This window comes from Dasypus novemcinctus, chromosome 2, assembly GCF_030445035.2.
Source record: "Dasypus novemcinctus isolate mDasNov1 chromosome 2, mDasNov1.1.hap2, whole genome shotgun sequence".
Classification (NCBI taxonomy): domain Eukaryota; kingdom Metazoa; phylum Chordata; class Mammalia; order Cingulata; family Dasypodidae; genus Dasypus; species Dasypus novemcinctus.
Window position 1 is genome coordinate 178,831,139 of NC_080674.1, and position 19,846 is coordinate 178,850,984.

At 46.0% G+C, this 19,846-nt stretch overlaps 1 protein-coding gene across 2 annotated transcripts in view; it reads left to right on the plus strand.

The window, feature by feature from the left end:
• Positions 1–19,846, plus strand: part of TENM2 (teneurin transmembrane protein 2) — a 1,208,790-nt gene that overhangs the window by 1,159,485 nt on the left and 29,459 nt on the right. For both annotated transcript variants that reach the window (XM_023591746.3, XM_058281907.2), the window contains 5 exons: positions 5,699–5,719; positions 8,942–9,174; positions 10,407–10,561; positions 11,721–12,595; positions 18,520–18,695. In XM_023591746.3, the coding sequence (XP_023447514.1) occupies positions 5,699–5,719; positions 8,942–9,174; positions 10,407–10,561; positions 11,721–12,595; positions 18,520–18,695 (1,460 nt within the window). The remainder of the gene's footprint in view (positions 1–5,698; positions 5,720–8,941; positions 9,175–10,406; positions 10,562–11,720; positions 12,596–18,519; positions 18,696–19,846) is intronic.

Consider the following 19,846-nt stretch of genomic DNA (forward strand, 5'->3'; position numbering starts at 1 on the left):
GGCACATGGCGGCATCTGCTGGTCTGTCCCTCCTCTTCCTGGTCTCGTTGCTTTCAGCTTCTGGGTTCCATGGCTTTTTCTTCTTTGTCTGAATTTCATTTTTATAAAGAACTCCAGTGATAGGATCAAGACCCATCCTGACTGAGGTGGGTCACACCTTAACTAAGGTAGTCTTATCAAAAGGTCCTACTTAGAATGGATTCACACACATAGGTATGGACCAGATTTAAGAACCTGTTTTTCTGGCATACCCACAGCTTCAAACTCCCATAGGAAATAACCAAAAGAAGAGCAACAAGAGCATAGGAAAAGAAATGAAAAGGTCTGGGTAACTCTCAAGCTGACAAATTGACCATTAGATGGGTCATTTTTTTCTAGGTCCCCTTCCCACAAATTTTTCCCCCTTTCTAATCCTAGGAAGGCCATCGTCTTCTCAGGCATCCTATGGGCAATGAAGAGCTGTAGAAGAAGGCAGGGAAGGAGAGGGAGGTAGCATTGTGCTCTTTCACGGCCTACAAAAACAAACAAAAAAGAAGAAAGGGTCAAATCATTTAATCTGACATGTGTTGTCCTCCACATCTGGCCCTTCCTGCCAAATCCCATACTCAGAGCCAAGCTGGCTGTTCCTTTTGCACACTCCCACCTCCAAACCTCTGCTTTTGCTGCTCTCCTCTCTTAGAATGCCTTTCCTACCTAATCTTCATCCTGTCCACCTTGAAGGCCCAGTTGGAGGGCTCTCTCTTCCATGAAGCTCAGTCTCCCTTGCAGAAGTAGTTCCCACCCTCCTCTGGTGTCCCTTCACTCTCAGACTTCCCGTCAGAGTTGACACCACATACTGCCGTGAGTTCCACTTATTTCTGTGTATGTCTTTAGGGTCTGGTGTGTGAATTTCTTTAGGGCAGCCAGACACCTTTGTCATCTTTGTCCCTCGATGCCTGGCTCAAGACATATTGGCATGTTGCTTGAATTAAAGGAGACAGAGAACATTCTCTTTCCTAATCTCCCCAGCCCTTCCCTAGGACTTGGTCCTTGATTCCTTCTCAGTTTGGAGAGGCCACAACACCGATGGTCTGAGCTGGCAGCCACTCTTGTCAAGAGTGGACCTCGCCACACCCATGGTGGACATTGAGTACAGCTCGAGGGAATGTGACTCCCAATTTCCCTCCACCGCTGTGTGACTTCTTTTTCTCCTTTGCTGACTGCCTTTGGACTTGTTCTTGTTTTCATCAGACAGGTACCCAGAGCCGATTAGAAGTTAAGCTTTTACAAGAACACTGGTTTGATTCTTCTTTTCTTCCCACTACATACCTGAAAACAAAGGGCTGTCAATCCCCTCTCTTCAAAACAGCAACCAGCAAGGGGAGGGAGGAGGGAGGAAGAGACCTGTCTTGCTTATGTCTTTTCTCCATTGTGAGTTGGCAGCTGAATTATTCAATTTCGGGAGACGGTGCCTATCTCACTCATCCACCCCAGAGCTGAGCCTCTGCATAGGAATTCTATTTAAATATTCCCATGGTTCTTTCATTCTCCTCCCTTCACCCTTCTTCTGCCTATCCAAAACATGTAGGGACAGAGTTCTACATACTGGCAGAACTTCGGATGCTAGAAAGAGCCTTCTCCTGAGGTAAAATGGCTACCACCCGTGTGCTCTGATTCCACCAGCATCCAGGACATTTTCAACACCTGCTTCTCTAAAACAGCCTGATATTATGCCCTCAGGAGTCCATTTCCCTTCTTATAACTCTCCAAATGGTCCTTGGAAAGCCCAAGCCCTCAGGAGGAAAGTAAATTAGTCACTAATGTCTTTGCATAAATTTCTGTCATGGAGAAATCCTTCCTGCCTCCCCAACTTGAGGATATAGGGCATGAATCATAAGGGCTGGGGCAGTGTATCTCTACCTTTTCTTAACTTGGCCTTCTTTTGATAAACATAAGAATCTCACACTGCCCTTAATGTTCAAAATTCTAAATTGCTTTTTTTTCCCAAACATAGAATTATATGGTATTCAATAGTTTTTTTGGCCAACTAAACTACTTCCCCACACTGTGATTCTGATCGCTCTTTGGGGGGGTGGTTCTAGGGCATCATTGCATCAAGGAAAGTAATTGTCCAGCCCAATGGTCAGGCTGAAGGGATAGGAGGTGTGGCAAAGTGGGGCCCAGGAAGGAGGAAAAGGTGGCAGAAATGGGAAGAAAGCATGACCAAAGACAGGCTCTACCTATTTGTCAATTTCAACCAGGACAGACACTGCCTGATGCCAACGTAGAATATTAGTGAGAAATAGGTGGCTCTAGTTAGAGAATGCAAATACTTTGCCTGTGGAATAAGGATAGGAAGATTGAGGTCAGGAAAGAAAAGGCATCTATCCCAGGATAACAATAATAATAAAAACCCCATCAAATTATGGCCAGAGTCAGGTACTATTTTCAAAGTCTTTTAACAAGGACAGATGCAGATTTCATGGGCCTGAAGCATGTGCAATTTGGAGACACTCTCTAAGGAAGAAAACAAAAACAAAAAACAAATTTTGAACACAAAATGAGGAAAGACAGTGGGTATCTATTTCGGATAAGAAAAGAAACTAAAAATGCAGCGTTTAAAAAGCTGACAATTAGCACAAACATCACAAAATCCATACAAATAATGTAACATTTTTATTAGTTAACTGCCATCATACTTCTATGACACTGTTCTCCTATGCTTTTGATCATCTTTTTATATGCCAATGATTTTACAATTTCATTATCTATAGAAATAGAAAGATAGTCATTTTTCCTCTGGTATAACTGGTCAAATATTGTCCAGCCCAGTTATAATAGTGCTGGAGGGGTAGGATCAGAATTGATCAAAAATTGTTTCCAATTATCATTAAATTAGAAACCTGACTTTCAGCTTTGCAATTGATTATTGGTGATGTCATGTAGATTGTGAGGGTTGTCAAATTTAGGAAAGCCTCTATCAAGTTTCTTCCTAGTATTTCTGGGCATGTCAAGTTTTCTTGTGCAGTGAAGAATCCAAATACTCTTTGAATTAATGTTTATTAGCCAGTTTGCTGTTGATGCCCTCCTGGTATTAATGAAATACGCATTCTGTGCTAGGCATTTCACTTCTAGTAAATAACCTGGATCATCAGCTCAGTACCCAAAAGCACATTCCTGGACCAGGATGGTGAACGATAATTTAACTAAATGCTGAACTAACTACAAGCCACATAAATACACCTTCCTAAACTTAAATGTATCCCCAACACAACTTCCCTTTAGTCTGAACCAAAAAGAAAGAAAGAAATACCTGTGGCCATTACAGCTCCCACCTACTCAAGGGAACGAGAAAGAGTGGGAGTTGGAGTGAAAAGAGACAGTAGTCTCAGCTGTTTGCTGTTAAAACATGTTGTACAAGTTTTACAAAAAAATTAGGGGCAGGTAAACACAATTTGCAGGCACCTCCCAGAGCCTTGGAAAGACCCTTTTCTGCCCTGAAGTGTAGGTATACTTTGCTTCATGGTAAATCTACCTCCTTTTTTTTTTTTTTACATTGTCTCTGGGCAACTATTAATCCCCATTTTACAGAAAATTAAACTGAGGTCCAGGGCAAAGAAGAGCTACTGACTCTTTTGTGACACTGAGCTGGAAGAGCTTTGTGATTCTGAATAGAAAGTAAGGAATTGGAGCTAGTCCAAGGTAGAATCTGCCCAACTCAAAAGGAAAGAGCCACATTCTTTCCTTCCTTGACTCAAGAATCCCTTTTCCCAACCCTTCATCTCTGCTGGGCCCTCTACTCAGTAGTAGCAGTACAGAGATAAGTGAGTCATGCTGTGCACAAGGAAATGAGGAAGACAAGCACACAATCGTAAATCACAAGACAGTATGGCAGTTGATCTGTGCGGCAAGCTGAGTATACTAGACATGCCCCAGAAGTCTTCTCAGAGGGGCAGTTGAGACTCTGGTGTGAAAAGCTAATCCATCTCAATTCTTAGAGTTGGTCCTCTTCCCTCAAAGGATATGCCTCAAGGGCTTATGTTGCTGAGGCCATGGACATGAAGCCTAGAAGTGTCCCTTGTAAGTAGGGCATCTGTGTTCACCTGCCATGAGCAGCTTTAGCATAGACTGACTCAACGATGCTGCTATTGAGGTTTCTTGCTTCCTAAGCACCCACCCTGCTAATGGCCCTGGACTGGAATAGCAGTGACCACAACCCTTCTCCAAAAGCTCACATCCATAACAGCACTTGGACTCTGCACTCTCCAATGACTTGATCCCCCACCCCTGCCCTTCTCCTTCGCCCAACATAGATATTATATTAATCAACTTAGAGCAGATATTCTTAGGGAAGAAGTAGGTCAGGTCTACAGACCCAAATCCCATCCAGTCTTCTCACAAAATCTTGACTTAAAAAAAAAAAAGTAGAATTGATATTGCAATAATTAAGAGCCAAATATGACTACCACTGGTGGCAGATAACATTTCACTTTCATTAAGCAATATAAAATAGACATGCGAATTCCCGGCTGCCACCCTGACATACCATGCTTTGCAGAATGAATCTTAAATTGCACTATGTCAGTCAGAGCTCGGGAGTTATCAGCATCATTTAATTAACTTTTTTTTTTTTTGCAAAAACTAACACGTTGGAATAAAATATAAAAATGTAATCCCTGTGCAAACCCAGCACTAATGATGGCCCCCGGCAGGGGCCTACACTGCGCCAGAGCAGGAATCAGGGCATTAAACCCTCTTTGTCCCTGCCCTGAAGTCTCCTTCCTCAGCCAGGAGAAGGGAAAGGGGCCGGGGACTCCTTGCTCTGGTCCTGGAAGCCTCAGGGGTAGAGAGCAGTGCTCCTCACTTGAGGCTCTAGCGTCTCCTCTGCTCCCCAGTGTTAACTTTCCAGCCACTCTCCTGTCGAAATTGAAATACAACTTTCATGCTCAAAAGGAAAACGACGAAACTTTTCCTTCTTCTCTGGAAAGGATTCTTTGGCTCCACTTAGAAGAGGGTACTGTTACCTATAAATGCCCCGTATGGTATGGCTGTTATCACAGTAAGCACCACTTGTGCGAGCGAGATGGGGAGAGGGAGGGTTGCTGTAGGGAGAGAAAGGAGATGGATCAGACTCTCGGAGTTCAACAGGTCTTTGCCGCGCCACAGCTGGGAGTGGCAAGGGGCTTTCTTGGTTGGTGTTGACGCTATCCTGTAATGCCCCAATGGCAGGGAGAGAGGCACACGTGGCACCATTCCCCCTCCCACACCCAGGGAAGACCTTAGGAAGGAGTTACAACACTCTTTACTGCTGAGCTTGAATTTGACATTAGATGCCATCTCCCACTGCCCTCCCAGCAGCCACTACCAATTGATAGGTATTGGCACTCGTGATGTAACATTTTTGCCACCCTTCCATTAACCAGAAGGCTCGTGTCACCTGTTGCCACCTGTGTCATATGACAGCCAAATTGCTGGGCCAGAGAATTCAAGAACTCTCGTCCACAATTTCCAATGGCCCAGAGCGGTCCAAAATTGGGGGGGGGGAGGCTCCCAGGTAATTGAGCCAGGAGCTGTCAGAAGAAAAAAAAAAAAGAAGAAAAGAAAAGGACTGCCTTTCTTGGATCCCCTTATACAGGAAACAAATATGTTATGTTTGCTTTATCATCAATTCTTCAGCTAACTGTTTGTTCTTTTCTCCTTCTGTTTTCTTTCTATAAAGAAATAAAGAGTTTAAACATAGGTAAGATGAAGAACTCTTTCCTGTATAATTTGACATGTTTCGTTTGCTTCCTTGTGTTTGCTTTTGTTTTGTGCTTCTTGTGTAATGTATATTTTAATGTACCAAATATAGTAACTTTTTATGTGCTAATTGTGTGTTGTGGATATGATAAGCTTTAGCAATTACGAAATGCAGTCAAAAAGCAACCAAATAAGCTGACAGTAATTAGAATTTCTGGGAGATTCAAGTGCAGGATAATGAACCCTCGGCAAACTTTTATCCTGACTGTTCGGTGTGGTCCATAATTGGACTAAACAGTTGAGGCAAACTTCTGGCTTTTGTAAATGCTGGACTGGGTTCACAAAAGCTTTAATGAACTGGAAACAGGTCAAAAACTCATTTTCAACTCATTAATGATTTTTCCCCTAGATATATGGTCATATTTTTAAAAAACCAAGTTAATTGCCAATCTGCTGGTCAGAATGAATCCAACAGTCAGATGCATTGGGAATTTTCATGGAGTTAAATCATTTTTGAGTAGTAAGAAGGGTGTAGACAAAGTCCTTTTTTTCTGAATAACTATTGTCATTAGATTAATCCAAAGTTATCATTTAAAACCATACTGGTACAATCCACACATATAGCAGATATCACACATATATGTGCATGCATTCACATGCTGCACTGAAATGGACATAGCATGAGCTTTCTTGAGGAAAGTGATCTTATTTTTATTTGGGAAAGGAGAATAAAAGCAATTTCGTTCCATACTTGAGGGAATGCTCCTTACTTCTTGAAGCTTGCATAGGGTTTCCTCATGATATTAGGCCAGACTTAGACAAAGAGTGGAATTAAGTTGTATGAGGTCATCAGTCAGTAAACAGGTCATATGTAGGAAAAGTCCCCTGGCTTTTCCTCTGATACCCCCAAATTAGCTGGTCACAGGAACCCTATTTGAGCCCGGTTATTTTTAAAAGCAATCAGAAATGCTCTAGAGGGATAACCCCCTTTAAATTCACCTGCCCATCTGATCTTAGCCATAGTCATGGATGTAGAAGCACCGCTGTGCATCTGACCTGAGCTTCTCTCAAAAAAATCTTGGTTGGAATGAGATGGACATGAGGCTATAGGGAGGAGCGGGCTCCCCACCAAGAACTGACCTCATGCCCCCAAATGCTGCTCTTCTGCCAGAGACTTTGCAAAGCCTCCTCAAGTCAGGCTCCCTAGAAAGTCCAGAATTAATTATCTTGCTCACAGATAGGCACAGACATGCGATGGCCTGATCCTTCTGTGGATCACGCCAGCTACTGTTCGTTCAGAGGCAGAGTGCAGCATCTAATTAAGAAATGGCACAAATTTTTCCCTTCCTGCCCTAATTTGTTTTTCATATATGGATATTCTCTAATGGTTTAGTAGCCAAAAAAAAAAAAAAGAAGAAGAAGAAGAAAGAAAGAAAGGAGAAGAGAAGGGAAGGAACCCAGGCAGCCTACTCTCTCAAACTTATCTACTCTGGAAGTTTAGAAAGACCTTGACTTTGCATTCAATTATGTGTCTTTCCTTTTTTTTTATTTTATTTTAAATGTTACATTAAAAAAATATGAGGTCCCCATATACCCCTCATAATTATGTGTCTTAATAGAACCTGAGGAGAAGCTGGAGTTAAAGATGGTCTAAATTCACAAATCATTCCTTAAAAAATACAATAACTTCCTAGTTCTTTTATTACTTAAATCAGTGTAGAACCCAAATAATGGCATTTTAATTAGTAATCTACCAGCTAATGCCTACAGGACAAATAGAACATATCTCTCACCTTCCCTTCACCTCTCCCAACCCCTCTCCTCCCATAATTCCAAAGAACAATTGAAAAATAACTGAGAAAGAAAGACCTGTGCTCATTTAGGCATGTGGTACCCAGACTCAGTCAAACACCCTGGGAAACAGGCATGTGCTCATTCATCCTAGAGGTGGTGATTTTAATCACCAGTATGGAGATGACTTGAGCACCCATTCTGGTCCTAACCTCCAGCTAGTGTCAGACCCTGCAAAGGGAAGATCTGTAGGCTTTTGAGACAGAAGGGACCTTAGAGATGATCCACTTCGATTTTGTCATTTACCAGGTAAGGAAGCTAAGGCCCAACACAGCCAAAAGACTTACCTAAAGTCACCAACTGGGTCAGAGTTGAGTTTAGTGTCCTCAGTCTTAGTCTCAAGCAGTTTCCACCAGCTCTAGAAGCCTTACCTGTCCTCGTTAGCTTTACATAGAGCAGCTAGAAGCACGGCAGAGGAGGGGGTCCTGGGGGTACTTATGCCTTCCTCATGCATTCCACACGCCCAGAGTTGATGACCTCCTGCTATGCTGTAGGGCCCTGGCTTAACTCGTGCCTGAGACTTCAGACTTGAGAACGGCATATCCTCCCTCAGTACTTCTGAGTCTGAACATGCCATCGGCCAGACTTCCACATTTCCTCACACCGCGGCACCCTCTATTCATATCCCCGCTGAGGAACAGAAGAGAAGGTCTGAGGATGAAGAGTGGGGATGCCTCTGGGGAGCTTCCCACCACAAACCAGGAAAACCCCAGGTTGCCCCAGTATTGAGGGAGGCATTGAGAAGACACAGATAAAAAGAGAACATTGCCACATGGACATTTTCCACAATCCAATTGGAAAACATACTGAGCCCACAGGGGAAACAATGGAGGCTGACACGCACACATAAGGATTAAATAACTAGGCAGGGGGAGCAGATGTTCCTCAAGTGGTTGAGCACCTGCTTCCCATGTACAAGGTCCCAGGATCAATCCTTGCTACCTCCTAAAAACAAAATAAACAAATGGGAAAAAACAACTCCCATTGGGGAGAGGATGTAACTCGTGATTGAGCACCTGCTTCCCATGTACAAGGACCTGGGCTCAATCCCTGGTACCTTCTAAAAAAAGGCAAAAAACTATGCTGTTCATAAAAATACAACCACAAGGGGGTCTTTCATACTAGCTAAGCAAAGCCATGAGGGTAAATGATGAATTCTATGACAGCATGAAGAGCTCAAGTCCAATGAGAAGTAGCTAAGAGGCATACTATGTTAAAACACTAAGTTATTATGTCAGATCCTTTCCAGTTCACTAAAGTGGGAAGTCGCTAGAGAAATGAGTCTCGCTACAATTTTTTGTCGGCCTCTTTGACCCAGTAGACCAGCTGCATCGTCCCTAACTCATGTCCCCATGTGCTGCTTCTCCTACAGCAACAACCCGGCCCACAAGTACTACTTGGCAGTGGACCCCGTGTCCGGCTCTCTCTACGTGTCTGACACCAACAGCCGCCGAATCTACCGCGTCAAGTCTCTGAGCGGGGCCAAGGACCTAGCTGGGAATTCGGAAGTCGTGGCAGGGACGGGAGAGCAGTGCTTGCCCTTTGATGAAGCCCGCTGCGGGGATGGAGGGAAGGCTGTGGATGCGACCCTCATGAGCCCGAGAGGTGAAGTCGTGAAGGAAGAGCCCTCCCCTACCCCCCACCCCCCGAAATAGAGCTTGATGCCAGCTTGGCTTTCCTCCTCTTGGAACTGAAGCAAACCCAGCAGCACAAAACACAGCATTCCCTAGAATAATTTAACTCTGATGGATTGCTGTGGTGTGTGGGTGGGTGTTTAAAAAAAAAACAACTTATTTATTTAGTTGAAGTAAACTTTATCACCCACATATGCTACAAATGGAAAGTGGGATGGATGGCCCCTGGAGATTTCTGATTGCTGCCAGTCACAGAGACTCAGAAGGAGCTGTTGGCTCCGTGGGCCAGCTGTGTGGGCTGGAGGTAGAGCAGAGTCCAGTGGGCGTCCCGACCACCCCAGACTTGCATATCAGACCATCGTGCATGCAGTCCTAAGCATCATACCTAGTGTTTTGTCAGTGCTCAGGAAACAGCAGCAATTAAGAACAGTATAATTTCCAGGGGTTGGGGATGGGGGAGTTCTTGGAAGGATAGGTCTCTGTTTAAAAGGACTAAAGATATGTAAGGTAAGGACCAATCACTTTAAGGGCCCAATGCCAGTTAGCATTTTTAGCTACCATGAAAGGAGCTGGCAACATGGATTTAGGATGCAAAGTCTTGTATCTGGGCAGCAAGGTGAAGCCACAGTCTGTGTCTTACCAGCCCTGCCACCACCGGGAAGGTTAGGGCTCAGTGCACTGCCCTCCCACCCCCCAGGGCCTGAAATGCTGAGTGGAGTCAAGGCTTTCCTGGGCAATGCTTCCTGGAGAATGCATTTTGCATTAGGAGTTTGTGCCTACAAGAATCACTGTTTCGCAACCTCATTTGCGATCAGTTGTAAAGGGTATTCCAAGTAATTTCCTGCCAATAATTTTTAGAGCCATGAACTTTGGAAATAAGTCTTTTTCGAAAAAGAGAGCAGATGCAAGGTTATTTCCTCAAATAACATCACTCGCAATCATCTGCTGCCCAAGTGGCTTCCTTTGGGTAGAGGGAAGGGGGTGGCGATACAGCCGGCACCTCAGAAATTTTGCAGAACTCATGGCAGTGCCCCTGAGGGAGGGTCTTGCCTAAAATGGTCGAGAACCACTCCTCTGAGCCTTGTGCTAGTCCATCCCAGTAGTCCCTGTTACAAGCAGATAGTGCCCAGTAGGGAATCTCAACGCCACCTGCAAGCCCTGCGCCTTCCTGGGAGACACACTCACACTGCCTGTCTCACACAGGCATTGCAGTAGACAAGAATGGGCTCATGTACTTTGTCGACGCCACCATGATCCGGAAGGTTGACCAGAATGGAATCATCTCCACCCTGCTGGGCTCCAACGACCTCACTGCCGTCCGGCCGCTGAGCTGCGACTCCAGTATGGACGTGGCCCAGGTGGGACTCCTTCTCTTTCTCTCGTTTTTAATGACCAGGCAACAGCTAGCTCTTGGATTGAAGTTCTCACCTGCTTCCTCTTTGGGCTAGAAGAGTGTGGGGAGGGGAGATGCAGATCACAGGCTTGTGTGGAGGGGGCCTGCGACGTACGAGACAGCAAGATGGAATGGAAAATAGCGTAGAGGAGAGAGAGAGAGATTCTGCTCAGAAAAGTGGAGCTGTTGACACACTCCAGCCATAGCAGATTGCAGGGTAGGAGATGCTATGTAATTACCCCTCGTTGCCGTCAGTATTGCAGGTTCCAGAATGTACCGTACGGTGTTATATGTCAATCAGAACTTCCTTGTTAATCTGAAATGATTGCATCCTCACTATGTAAACCTTTACTCTCTGCAATAGTAACTAGTACAAGAGCCCTCTAAAATATGCCCTATGGTGTGTATTTAGTCAGGGCTCTCGCCGTGGCAGAGAACAGAGGCTCACTCAGAGGTACGGCAGGAGAAACGGTGTTTATTATATGGCTTCTCAAACAACCTGCCTTCAAGGGCCCTTATAACCCCAAGTTAACCTCATAAATTTCAGCTCAAATTCCACAGCAAACTGGCAACTTGCTACTGAGATTTTTATTTCAAATTCCACAGTGAAGGAGTTCATTTCATTTTTTAAAGCAAGTACTCAAGTCATCATTTGGGAATGGGTCAGGGCCATCTTCCAAGCATCAAGGTTCTTTGGCATGAATTGGGTAAAGGTGCACCCTCTAAATAAGCATAGCCTCCCAGTCCCATAGCTTCACAAACATGAGAGTACAGGTTGGATTTCAGTGGCCCCTTGTGCAGTGAACTACCTGTGCAACCATATATGACAACTTTGACCCTGGTCCGATCGTGCGGGACTGAGAGACAGCATCGGGAGAGCTGGTGACCTACTCTAGCCACAGCAGCTATACAACAGACGTCTGTTACGTGACCTCTCCTCCATCAGGCACACTCAACATGGGCTGTGGGCAAGTGATTCATTGACTGACGTTTCTAGTACAGTGTGTTGGTAAAAAAGCTGTCTTTTCCCCCCCAGCTGCAAAAAGCCACTAAAAATGCCCTACCTCCGTAAACATTAGCTGCATCCGAGGCTGCACTTTAATCTGATGCCATGTCATCCACAGGTTCGCCTGGAGTGGCCAACAGACCTCGCTGTCAACCCCATGGACAACTCCTTGTACGTTCTAGAGAACAACGTCATCCTGCGCATCACCGAGAACCACCAAGTCAGCATCATTGCGGGACGCCCCATGCACTGCCAGGTTCCGGGCATCGACTACTCCCTCAGCAAACTGGCTATTCACTCTGCCCTGGAGTCGGCCAGTGCCATCGCCATTTCTCACACCGGGGTCCTCTATATCACCGAGACAGACGAGAAGAAAATCAACCGCCTGCGCCAGGTAACGACCAACGGCGAGATCTGCCTTCTAGCCGGGGCGGCCTCGGACTGCGACTGCAAAAACGACGTCAACTGCAACTGCTACTCGGGCGATGACGCCTACGCGACGGACGCCATCTTGAACTCCCCGTCGTCCTTAGCGGTGGCCCCGGACGGCACCATCTACGTCGCAGACCTCGGGAATATCCGGATCAGGGCGGTCAGCAAGAACAAGCCCGTTCTCAACGCCTTCAACCAGTATGAGGCCGCGTCCCCCGGGGAACAGGAGTTGTACGTCTTCAACGCCGACGGCATCCACCAGTACACCGTGAGCCTGGTGACAGGGGAGTACTTGTACAATTTCACTTACAGTGCTGACAACGATGTCACCGAACTGGTTGACAACAATGGAAACTCTCTGAAGATCCGGCGGGACAGCAGCGGCACGCCCCGCCACCTCCTCATGCCCGACAATCAGATCATCACCCTGACCGTCAGCACCGGCGGTGGCCTCAAGGTCGTGTCTGCACAGAACCTGGAGCTGGGTCTCATGACCTACGACGGGAACACTGGCCTCTTGGCCACCAAGAGTGATGAAACAGGATGGACGACTTTCTATGAGTAAGTGCGTTTCTAGAGTATCCCCCAAGAGCACTGATCCTGCCCTTGCCATCACCCGGCCATCTGTGGAGCTTTTCTAATTGCTTAGTCACACTGACTCCCTAACTTTCATATCTATTTGTAGCTCTGAGATATTCATGTCCCCTCTCCCTGTCTCCTAAACAATTTGCTCTGCCGGGTTTCTGATTAGAGTTTGGAATTCCTGTTGCCTGCTTGCCGTTCAGATTTCAGGATATTGGACACACACAGCACCTGGGAGATCCAGTGTTGATTAACTTTGCTGATTATTCGTGTTTGCCATGGGTGCGGAAATTAGAACCTAAAAGGCAAGATCCCAGTGGGGCTTCTGTAATTTGCCAATAGTCCAGCATCACACTTGATTGCACAGACAGGTAGATAAACTCTGAATTTCCTCTTTAGCAGAAGCAGATCAATACAGATAAAGTGCTAGGTATATTAAAAGATGCGAGAGCTGGTCATATTTCCCCTAACAATTATCTCATGCTTAATAGTCCCGCTGTTTGTTTTGCCAAAAAGCTGTCTTCCTTAGCTCCTGCAGGCAGCTCGTGGTCAAACTGCTTGCTGCTGCAAGTATTAACTGGCAGGGTGTTAGTTGGAGGAAGTCGCCAAGGCACGATCCCCACAATCACGGGCTGAGACTGGGATGGAATTTACACGGGCTGAGACTGGGATGGAATTTACGAGTATCTGGCTCTCCTTGGGGTGAAGGGTCGGTCATCTTCACCCCTCTGTTCTTGAGGCCCTTGCTTGCTTTCTGTCTAGGTGTAGCTGCTAGCTGATGGCTTAGTAAGTTAGAGTGGGGTTGACACAAAGGGAAAAGAGGGACAAGAAAAAGAACGAAGGCCGCCTTGTTGATCACTCCGAAGGCCAGCAGTGTTCACCTCTTGTTTGTATTCCAAGAAGCTTAGAAGAATGCAAAAGGAAGCTATTGCCACCTGCTGGAGATTCCACTTCGCAGGATTGTGCTTTCTCTTGGCCTGGCTTCCTTCTTCAGGCAGAGTTCAGTCTTTGGACTTCTAAAGCATCCTTACATTCCTTCAGGGCACTGGAACATCTTCAGACTTTTCCAGCCAGTGACTCTGCCCTCGAGGACACCAGTTGAGTGCCATCTTTTGCTCTCACACCATGTTAGATTAAAGCTATCCTTTAACCCAAGTGCCTGCTGGATTCTCATCTTCCCTCCTGGCAGTTTCACATAAAGACCCAGGGCATTTTGTTGACTCACCTGCCTGAAAAAAAAAAAATGTCAGTCTCAGGACAGCCTGAATGAATCCTGACTTAGTTAAAGAAGCCCAAATTTACATGCATCCACAGATGTGGACTCAGAGAGGGGTCCCTAGTTTAATGAAAACAAAGGCAAGATTGGTAAATTTTTAAATGTGTATTCAGAAGACACATGGAATCTGCATAATTTTTTTACTCTTGATTGGATGAGCTGCTTTCTCTTCTCATAATCTGGGTAAAGCTAATGATCACAAATTCTCCATTATCAGCATTCAAATGCAAAAGGTTTTCTTTTACCTCCAAAAAAGACCATGAGTTCTTTTTGTTTTGTGGCACTTTGTGTACATGATCGGCAAATTGGCCATTTAAAACTGCACTTTCTGTAAAGACTGTGAGGTTGAGACCGGCCATAGCCTTGGCCGGATCTTTAGAAAAAGGATTTAAAAAGGGAGGGAAGAAACCACGCAGAGGCCTTCGGGGTATTAGAAAACAGCCCAGCAGTCACCAAGAGCTTCCTTCCCACCCTGACGTATGAACAAATCCTCCCATCGGTGGGACGAGTAGCAATAGCTACTGCTACTGCATCGTATGCCAACCCTGCATGGTACTTTACAGGTAGATAAGCACTTCACGCTCAGCTGTCACAGCGACCCTCTACATAGAGGTCTTATTATCTCATTCTGTGCTTGAAGAAACTGAGGTTCAGAGCAGTGCAGAGACTCCCCGAAGTTCACAGAGTCAGTAATGAGGCAGGACCAATTCCAGGTCCCAGCTAGTGTTCTTCCCATTCTACTCCAGAGCCCTGAAGCCGGGCTGTGAAGAGAGCTGGGAACTCCCACCTTGAGACACCCATGGGAACCCTCCAGAATTTTCAGGAAGCTGTAACCCAGTAAGGCTAACTCATCACTGACTCTGGGAGCAGGAGAGAGGGATGGTGAAAAATAACACTTTTGAATCATATTATCCCCATCCTGTGGTCAGCCAGTTCCAGAAAGTTCCAGGAAGCTCCAGTCTGGGGGATGATTTACCCAGATGTAAGCCTCTGGGTCCCAGCCCAGGTATAATATATCCCTGAGGGAACACAGGTTTTCGCAGCCTTCTCCAAACGACCACACGGTATACCAGAAAGCTCCTGGTTGTTGGAGTCAGAAGGGCAGGGGTTTGAGTGCCAATTCTGCTGATTGACCTTGGACAAGTTGCTTAATTTCTCCAAGCCTCAGTTTCTACATCTGCCCAACAGGGATAGGGGTTCTGTGATAATTTACTGAGATAGTATATTTTTAGAACCCAGCATAGCTCCTGGCATGTAGAAGTTCAACAAAGGATAGGTGCTAATGGGATTTGAGGGGAATAATTAAATATACTCTGCCTCCATCCCACCCTCGATTCCAAACAACCAATTGCATAGTGGGATACTGGAGTCAGACAGATGGAGGTTGATTTTGGAAAAGTAGAATTGAAGAATGCAATTTGTACAACTGGTCTTAATAGCTCACCTCAAATTTATCCTACTCACTCCCTGTGCCCTAAAACTGCTGGCTCCCACCCCTGACAAGGGCAGAGCCTGATTTAGCAAACTTGGGGCCCAGAGTAGTGAAAGCATGTCATCCTCAAGGACAGGCCCTCTGGAAGAAGGAAATGCTATGCCAGGCATGCTCAAGTCCTTCTCCCAATCCACCAGTGGAGGAAGAGTAGATATCAGATCAGAAGGAGGGACAGAAGTCATCTTCCCACGGAGTGGGGTTCAAGAGTTAATTTATGGACTAAGAGGGCAGCAAAATTCAGTGGAGGCTGCAATGGTCCCTTTCACAGTTCTCTTTCTCTCCTCTCTTCTGAGGAAGTGCCTCATGATAAGAAAGAGGCAGGAATGGATCTAGCATGGGACTGTCCTGTTGAGCTGCTGAATCCCCCGACTGGGGAAGAGCAGGCTGTATCCCTGAAAGACGCAGGACCATATTTAAAATCACAACCACTGTACACAACCCTCCCTCCCCCTACCCCCTTTATTTTAATCCTTAGCCCTCATCACCATCTGACATACTCTATGTTTTAATTCTTGGTGGGCTTTTTTTTTTTTAACCTTCTCTTCCAGCAATTATATGTCATGAGGGCAGAGATTTTTGCCTCTGCCCCAGATAGTCCCAGCCTTATCCCTGGTGCCTTGAACAGTGCTACGTAATAGGCGCTGGATGAACATTTGTTGAATAAATGAGTTGAGGGCAGCCTCCAGTCCTACACCTGCCCAGGCCCAAATGGTTCCATTGTGCTGGCACTGAGGTCCTATCACTGACCTCAGAGCTCCTTGTCCTCTGTGTAGATTAATTTGCAAAGAGATCTGGGTCTGCAACTACTCACTCCATGAGGGAAGTAAGCAGAGCTGTAGGCAGCTGAACTGTCTTTGACGGTTAAAGAGAATATGTTTTTCTCCCTGTGGCTGTTGAGAGTCTGGTCCCAACCCCAATGCCTTATTCCCTGAAGACAAAAACTCTAGCCCCCACTACACTCATAAAAAAGCAGCTCAGCCTGCACAGTGTAGGGGTCCAGGGAATAGAGTGGAATTGAATTAAATCCTTACCTGGGTCCCAGAGAAGTTATTAGTAGCACATTCCTTTACTTGGCCAAAGGAGGTGGGGATGCTGTGGTTGCTGAACACTGCAAATCCTATACCCAAATACTTAGAGCTGCCTTGTTTTCTTCTTTTGAAATGCCTTTTTCCCAATTATGAAATATAAAAGTAAAGCATACTTCAAATAATTTCTAAAACATGGGAAGATTCAAAGAAGAAAACAAAAATGAGTCAAAAATCCTACACTGGAAAACCCTATAAATATTTAATTATCTATCTTTTCAAGGAATTTCTTCTACATCAAGATACCTGGGGAGCAGATGTAGCTCAGCTGTTGAGTGCCTGCTTCACATATTCAGGGCCCTGGGTTCCACTCCCAGTACCTCTTAAAATACACACACACACCATTTTCCACATCAATAAATAGAAGTCCGTGCCATCGGTTTTGATGACTTCCTAGGTTTCTACTTTATGGAAAGATCGTCAGTTATTTAATGAATCTTTGGTCAGTGACCATGTAGGTTATTCTGATTTGTCTCTGCTTTAAATAGCATCTTTGTGCTTCTGTCTGAGAGGCAATTTCTTTTTAATAGGTAAGAAAGCACAAGGGAGCCACTTCTGCAGTGTTGACTCAGAAGGCCTGAGTTCTCACTCCTGTTTGTAATGGTTACAAGACCAGGCTTTCCACGGGAATGTGTTATCTCTTCCACCCGCTGCCAAGTGCCTGCACAGGTGATGGGTGGAGACAAAGGGCTCCCTCCTCCACCGCCACTGCCTTTACCCAGCTGGACATCCAACTTGATACAGTTCCCACTCTCAGCCTTCAAACTCCATAGAGCTTGACTCTTTCTGATCCTCCCATTAAGCAAAATTCCTCACATCACTGGAATTCTAGCCCGGTTTGCATTCATTCATTCAAACAACATTTACCCAACTCGCTCACATTTAACTCACGACCTAAGCACTAAGCAATGAGACAAGCTACAGTGGTTATTTGCCCTGTCCACAAGCCCTTCCCACTGCAATCCTGCTCTCAGGGCCTCCTGCTCCCAGATGCTGTACAGGCTCCAGTCCTCCTCACTTACAACCTGCCAGCTTGTTTCCCTCCCCAGGCCAGAGGTGGGGCAGTTCTCCCTGTTTTAACCCTCCAAGCACAGCTCATCAGGGAGACCTCCAAGGCCTCAATACTCAGACTTGAAAAAAGTCCATATTTCTTTCCTGGAGCAGAAGGAAAGCCCAGGCTTTCATAATACAGTGGATCAGCAAATGGAATCACAAGTCTTCTAGCTAAAGGAGGTGGTAAACAAACTCCCCCAGTTGAGAGAAAAGTACCGATGACACATACATACTGTAGAAGGAGAGCCCAATTTCATGCCATTTGCAGGCAGCAGGACAATGATCCCTGGGTGGAGCTAGACCTGGGTACATGGGACAACTGAGGTTAAGTGGGTCATCCAGGAAAACCATCTAAGGAAACAGATGGAGGAGCTGAGCCTGGGTTAGTTGGGGACTGCAGGACAGGAGAGTGTGTTCATGCAGCTACATCTGCTGTGCGTGAGCCGAGCTGTGACGATGGCAGTCGGCCACACTGACTGTCCAGAGGGCCGGCAGGGACAAGGGTGTGCCGGTCTGGAGGCCCCCAGGGCGTGGACGGCCTCATGCAAGATTTTGATTTGATGGAACAACCAATGGAAAAATAGCATGATTTGTTCAGCAGAGAAGTGACATAATGAAAATGATATTTTAGGAAGATTAATTTGGTAGCTTTGTGGAACACATAAATTAAAGAGCAAAAGATGCTCCCAAGTAGCTGTTCTCTCTCACTCAGAGACACATAATTAACTAGATGCTGCCTGAGCCCGAGTGAAATATTTTTACTGAGTTGAAGCCAGTTCTGTCAGTGGGTAGTAGAAGGCATCACCTCCATTCCTGAGGGCAGCTTGGGGTTTTGGGTTATGACCAAGGGCTTCAGTATAATGCCCCACCTGGCCGCACAACCCCCACACCCCGGTCCCTCTCTGGCCACACGCGTCTGTCTCTCGGACAGTCCTGAGTGTCGTGAAAGCCATCAGCCCCAGGGGCTGTGCTTCCAACCATTGTGTCTGTCCCCCAGCTATGACTACGAGGGGCGCCTGGCCAACGTGACCCGCCCCACGGGCGTGGTAACCAGCCTGCACCGCGAAATGGAGAAGTCCATCACCATCGACATCGAGAACTCCAACCGCGATGACGACGTCACTGTCATCACCAACCTCTCCTCAGTTGAGGCATCCTACACGGTGGTGCAAGGTGAGCCCCCAGACCCAGGACCCAGCCAAGCCCACAGGTGTGAGTCACCTGGCCTGGGAGGACATCCCAAGACCAGAGCACCTCTCCACTTTCTGTTAAAATCCAAGCGTCCACAGCAAACAGACCCTACAAGATGGTAATCTTATAGAAAAGGACTTAATCAGATATACATGAGGGCCAGTTGTACTAGAACAAATGTCCAGATGTTTGGAAATGTCCACATACTTACACAAAAACGTCCGTTTTCATCTCCACCTACTCTGCCCCTACCTCCTACCTTTCCACCACCACCACCACTCTCTACCAACCCAACACACAGAGGAAAATAGTCTTCTCAAAGCCTTCATCTTCTGGGGCCCATTGCCCTGTTTTTTGTGTGTGTGCCCATTCAGATTCTTTCTTTAAAGCAGTTGTCGGTTGAGTTGGTTGCCCTGGGATCAGAGACCTTTAGAAACCTAAGACAAAATCTCAAAGGATTCTGACCTGCCCATAGTGATTACTGCTGTTCGACGTGACATACAGCCCAGGACAAGCACAGGGCTGGCGAGAAAAGGAATTGTACAGATTAATTTTTCTTTTAATTAAGATATAATGTCGGTGGGCCAGGATAAAAGTGTCCTCTTGGTAGATAAATGGTGACATTTCTGGACCATTATGCCACGACAGTGTCTGTTTCAATGACTCTATTTCTGCTGTACCGAATGATTAATGGTGTCAATTTTGTCCTTCTGCATGATGGCTGGATCGTGGAAGTGACAGCTAGACACTTGCTCGCTACCCCAAAAGCCAGCTTCTCAGAGGCCAGCACAGCCGGGCTCCTTTGCCCAGATAATCAGGAAACAACATATCTAAAAGGAGTCTCTGTCTCACGTTTCCTTTCCTGTAACTTCTCGATAAAGGAAAAGGTCAGAAGTCTGACTGGCTAGTGTAGATTCCATTCGGGAAGATAAACACACGCTATCAGCACCCAGTGCTATTTGAGTCTCTTCACAATTCTCTTGAGTAGAGGTGGCATCTTGGCAGAGTTGGCACAAAAGCACGAGGGGAGGGAAGGTAGCTTTTTCTTTTGATTTCCTTTTGAATCCTAGCCTTGAATTGCAGTGGATCTGACCTGTAGCTAGACCATCAAGTCAGGCTGGGTGGTAGGCAAA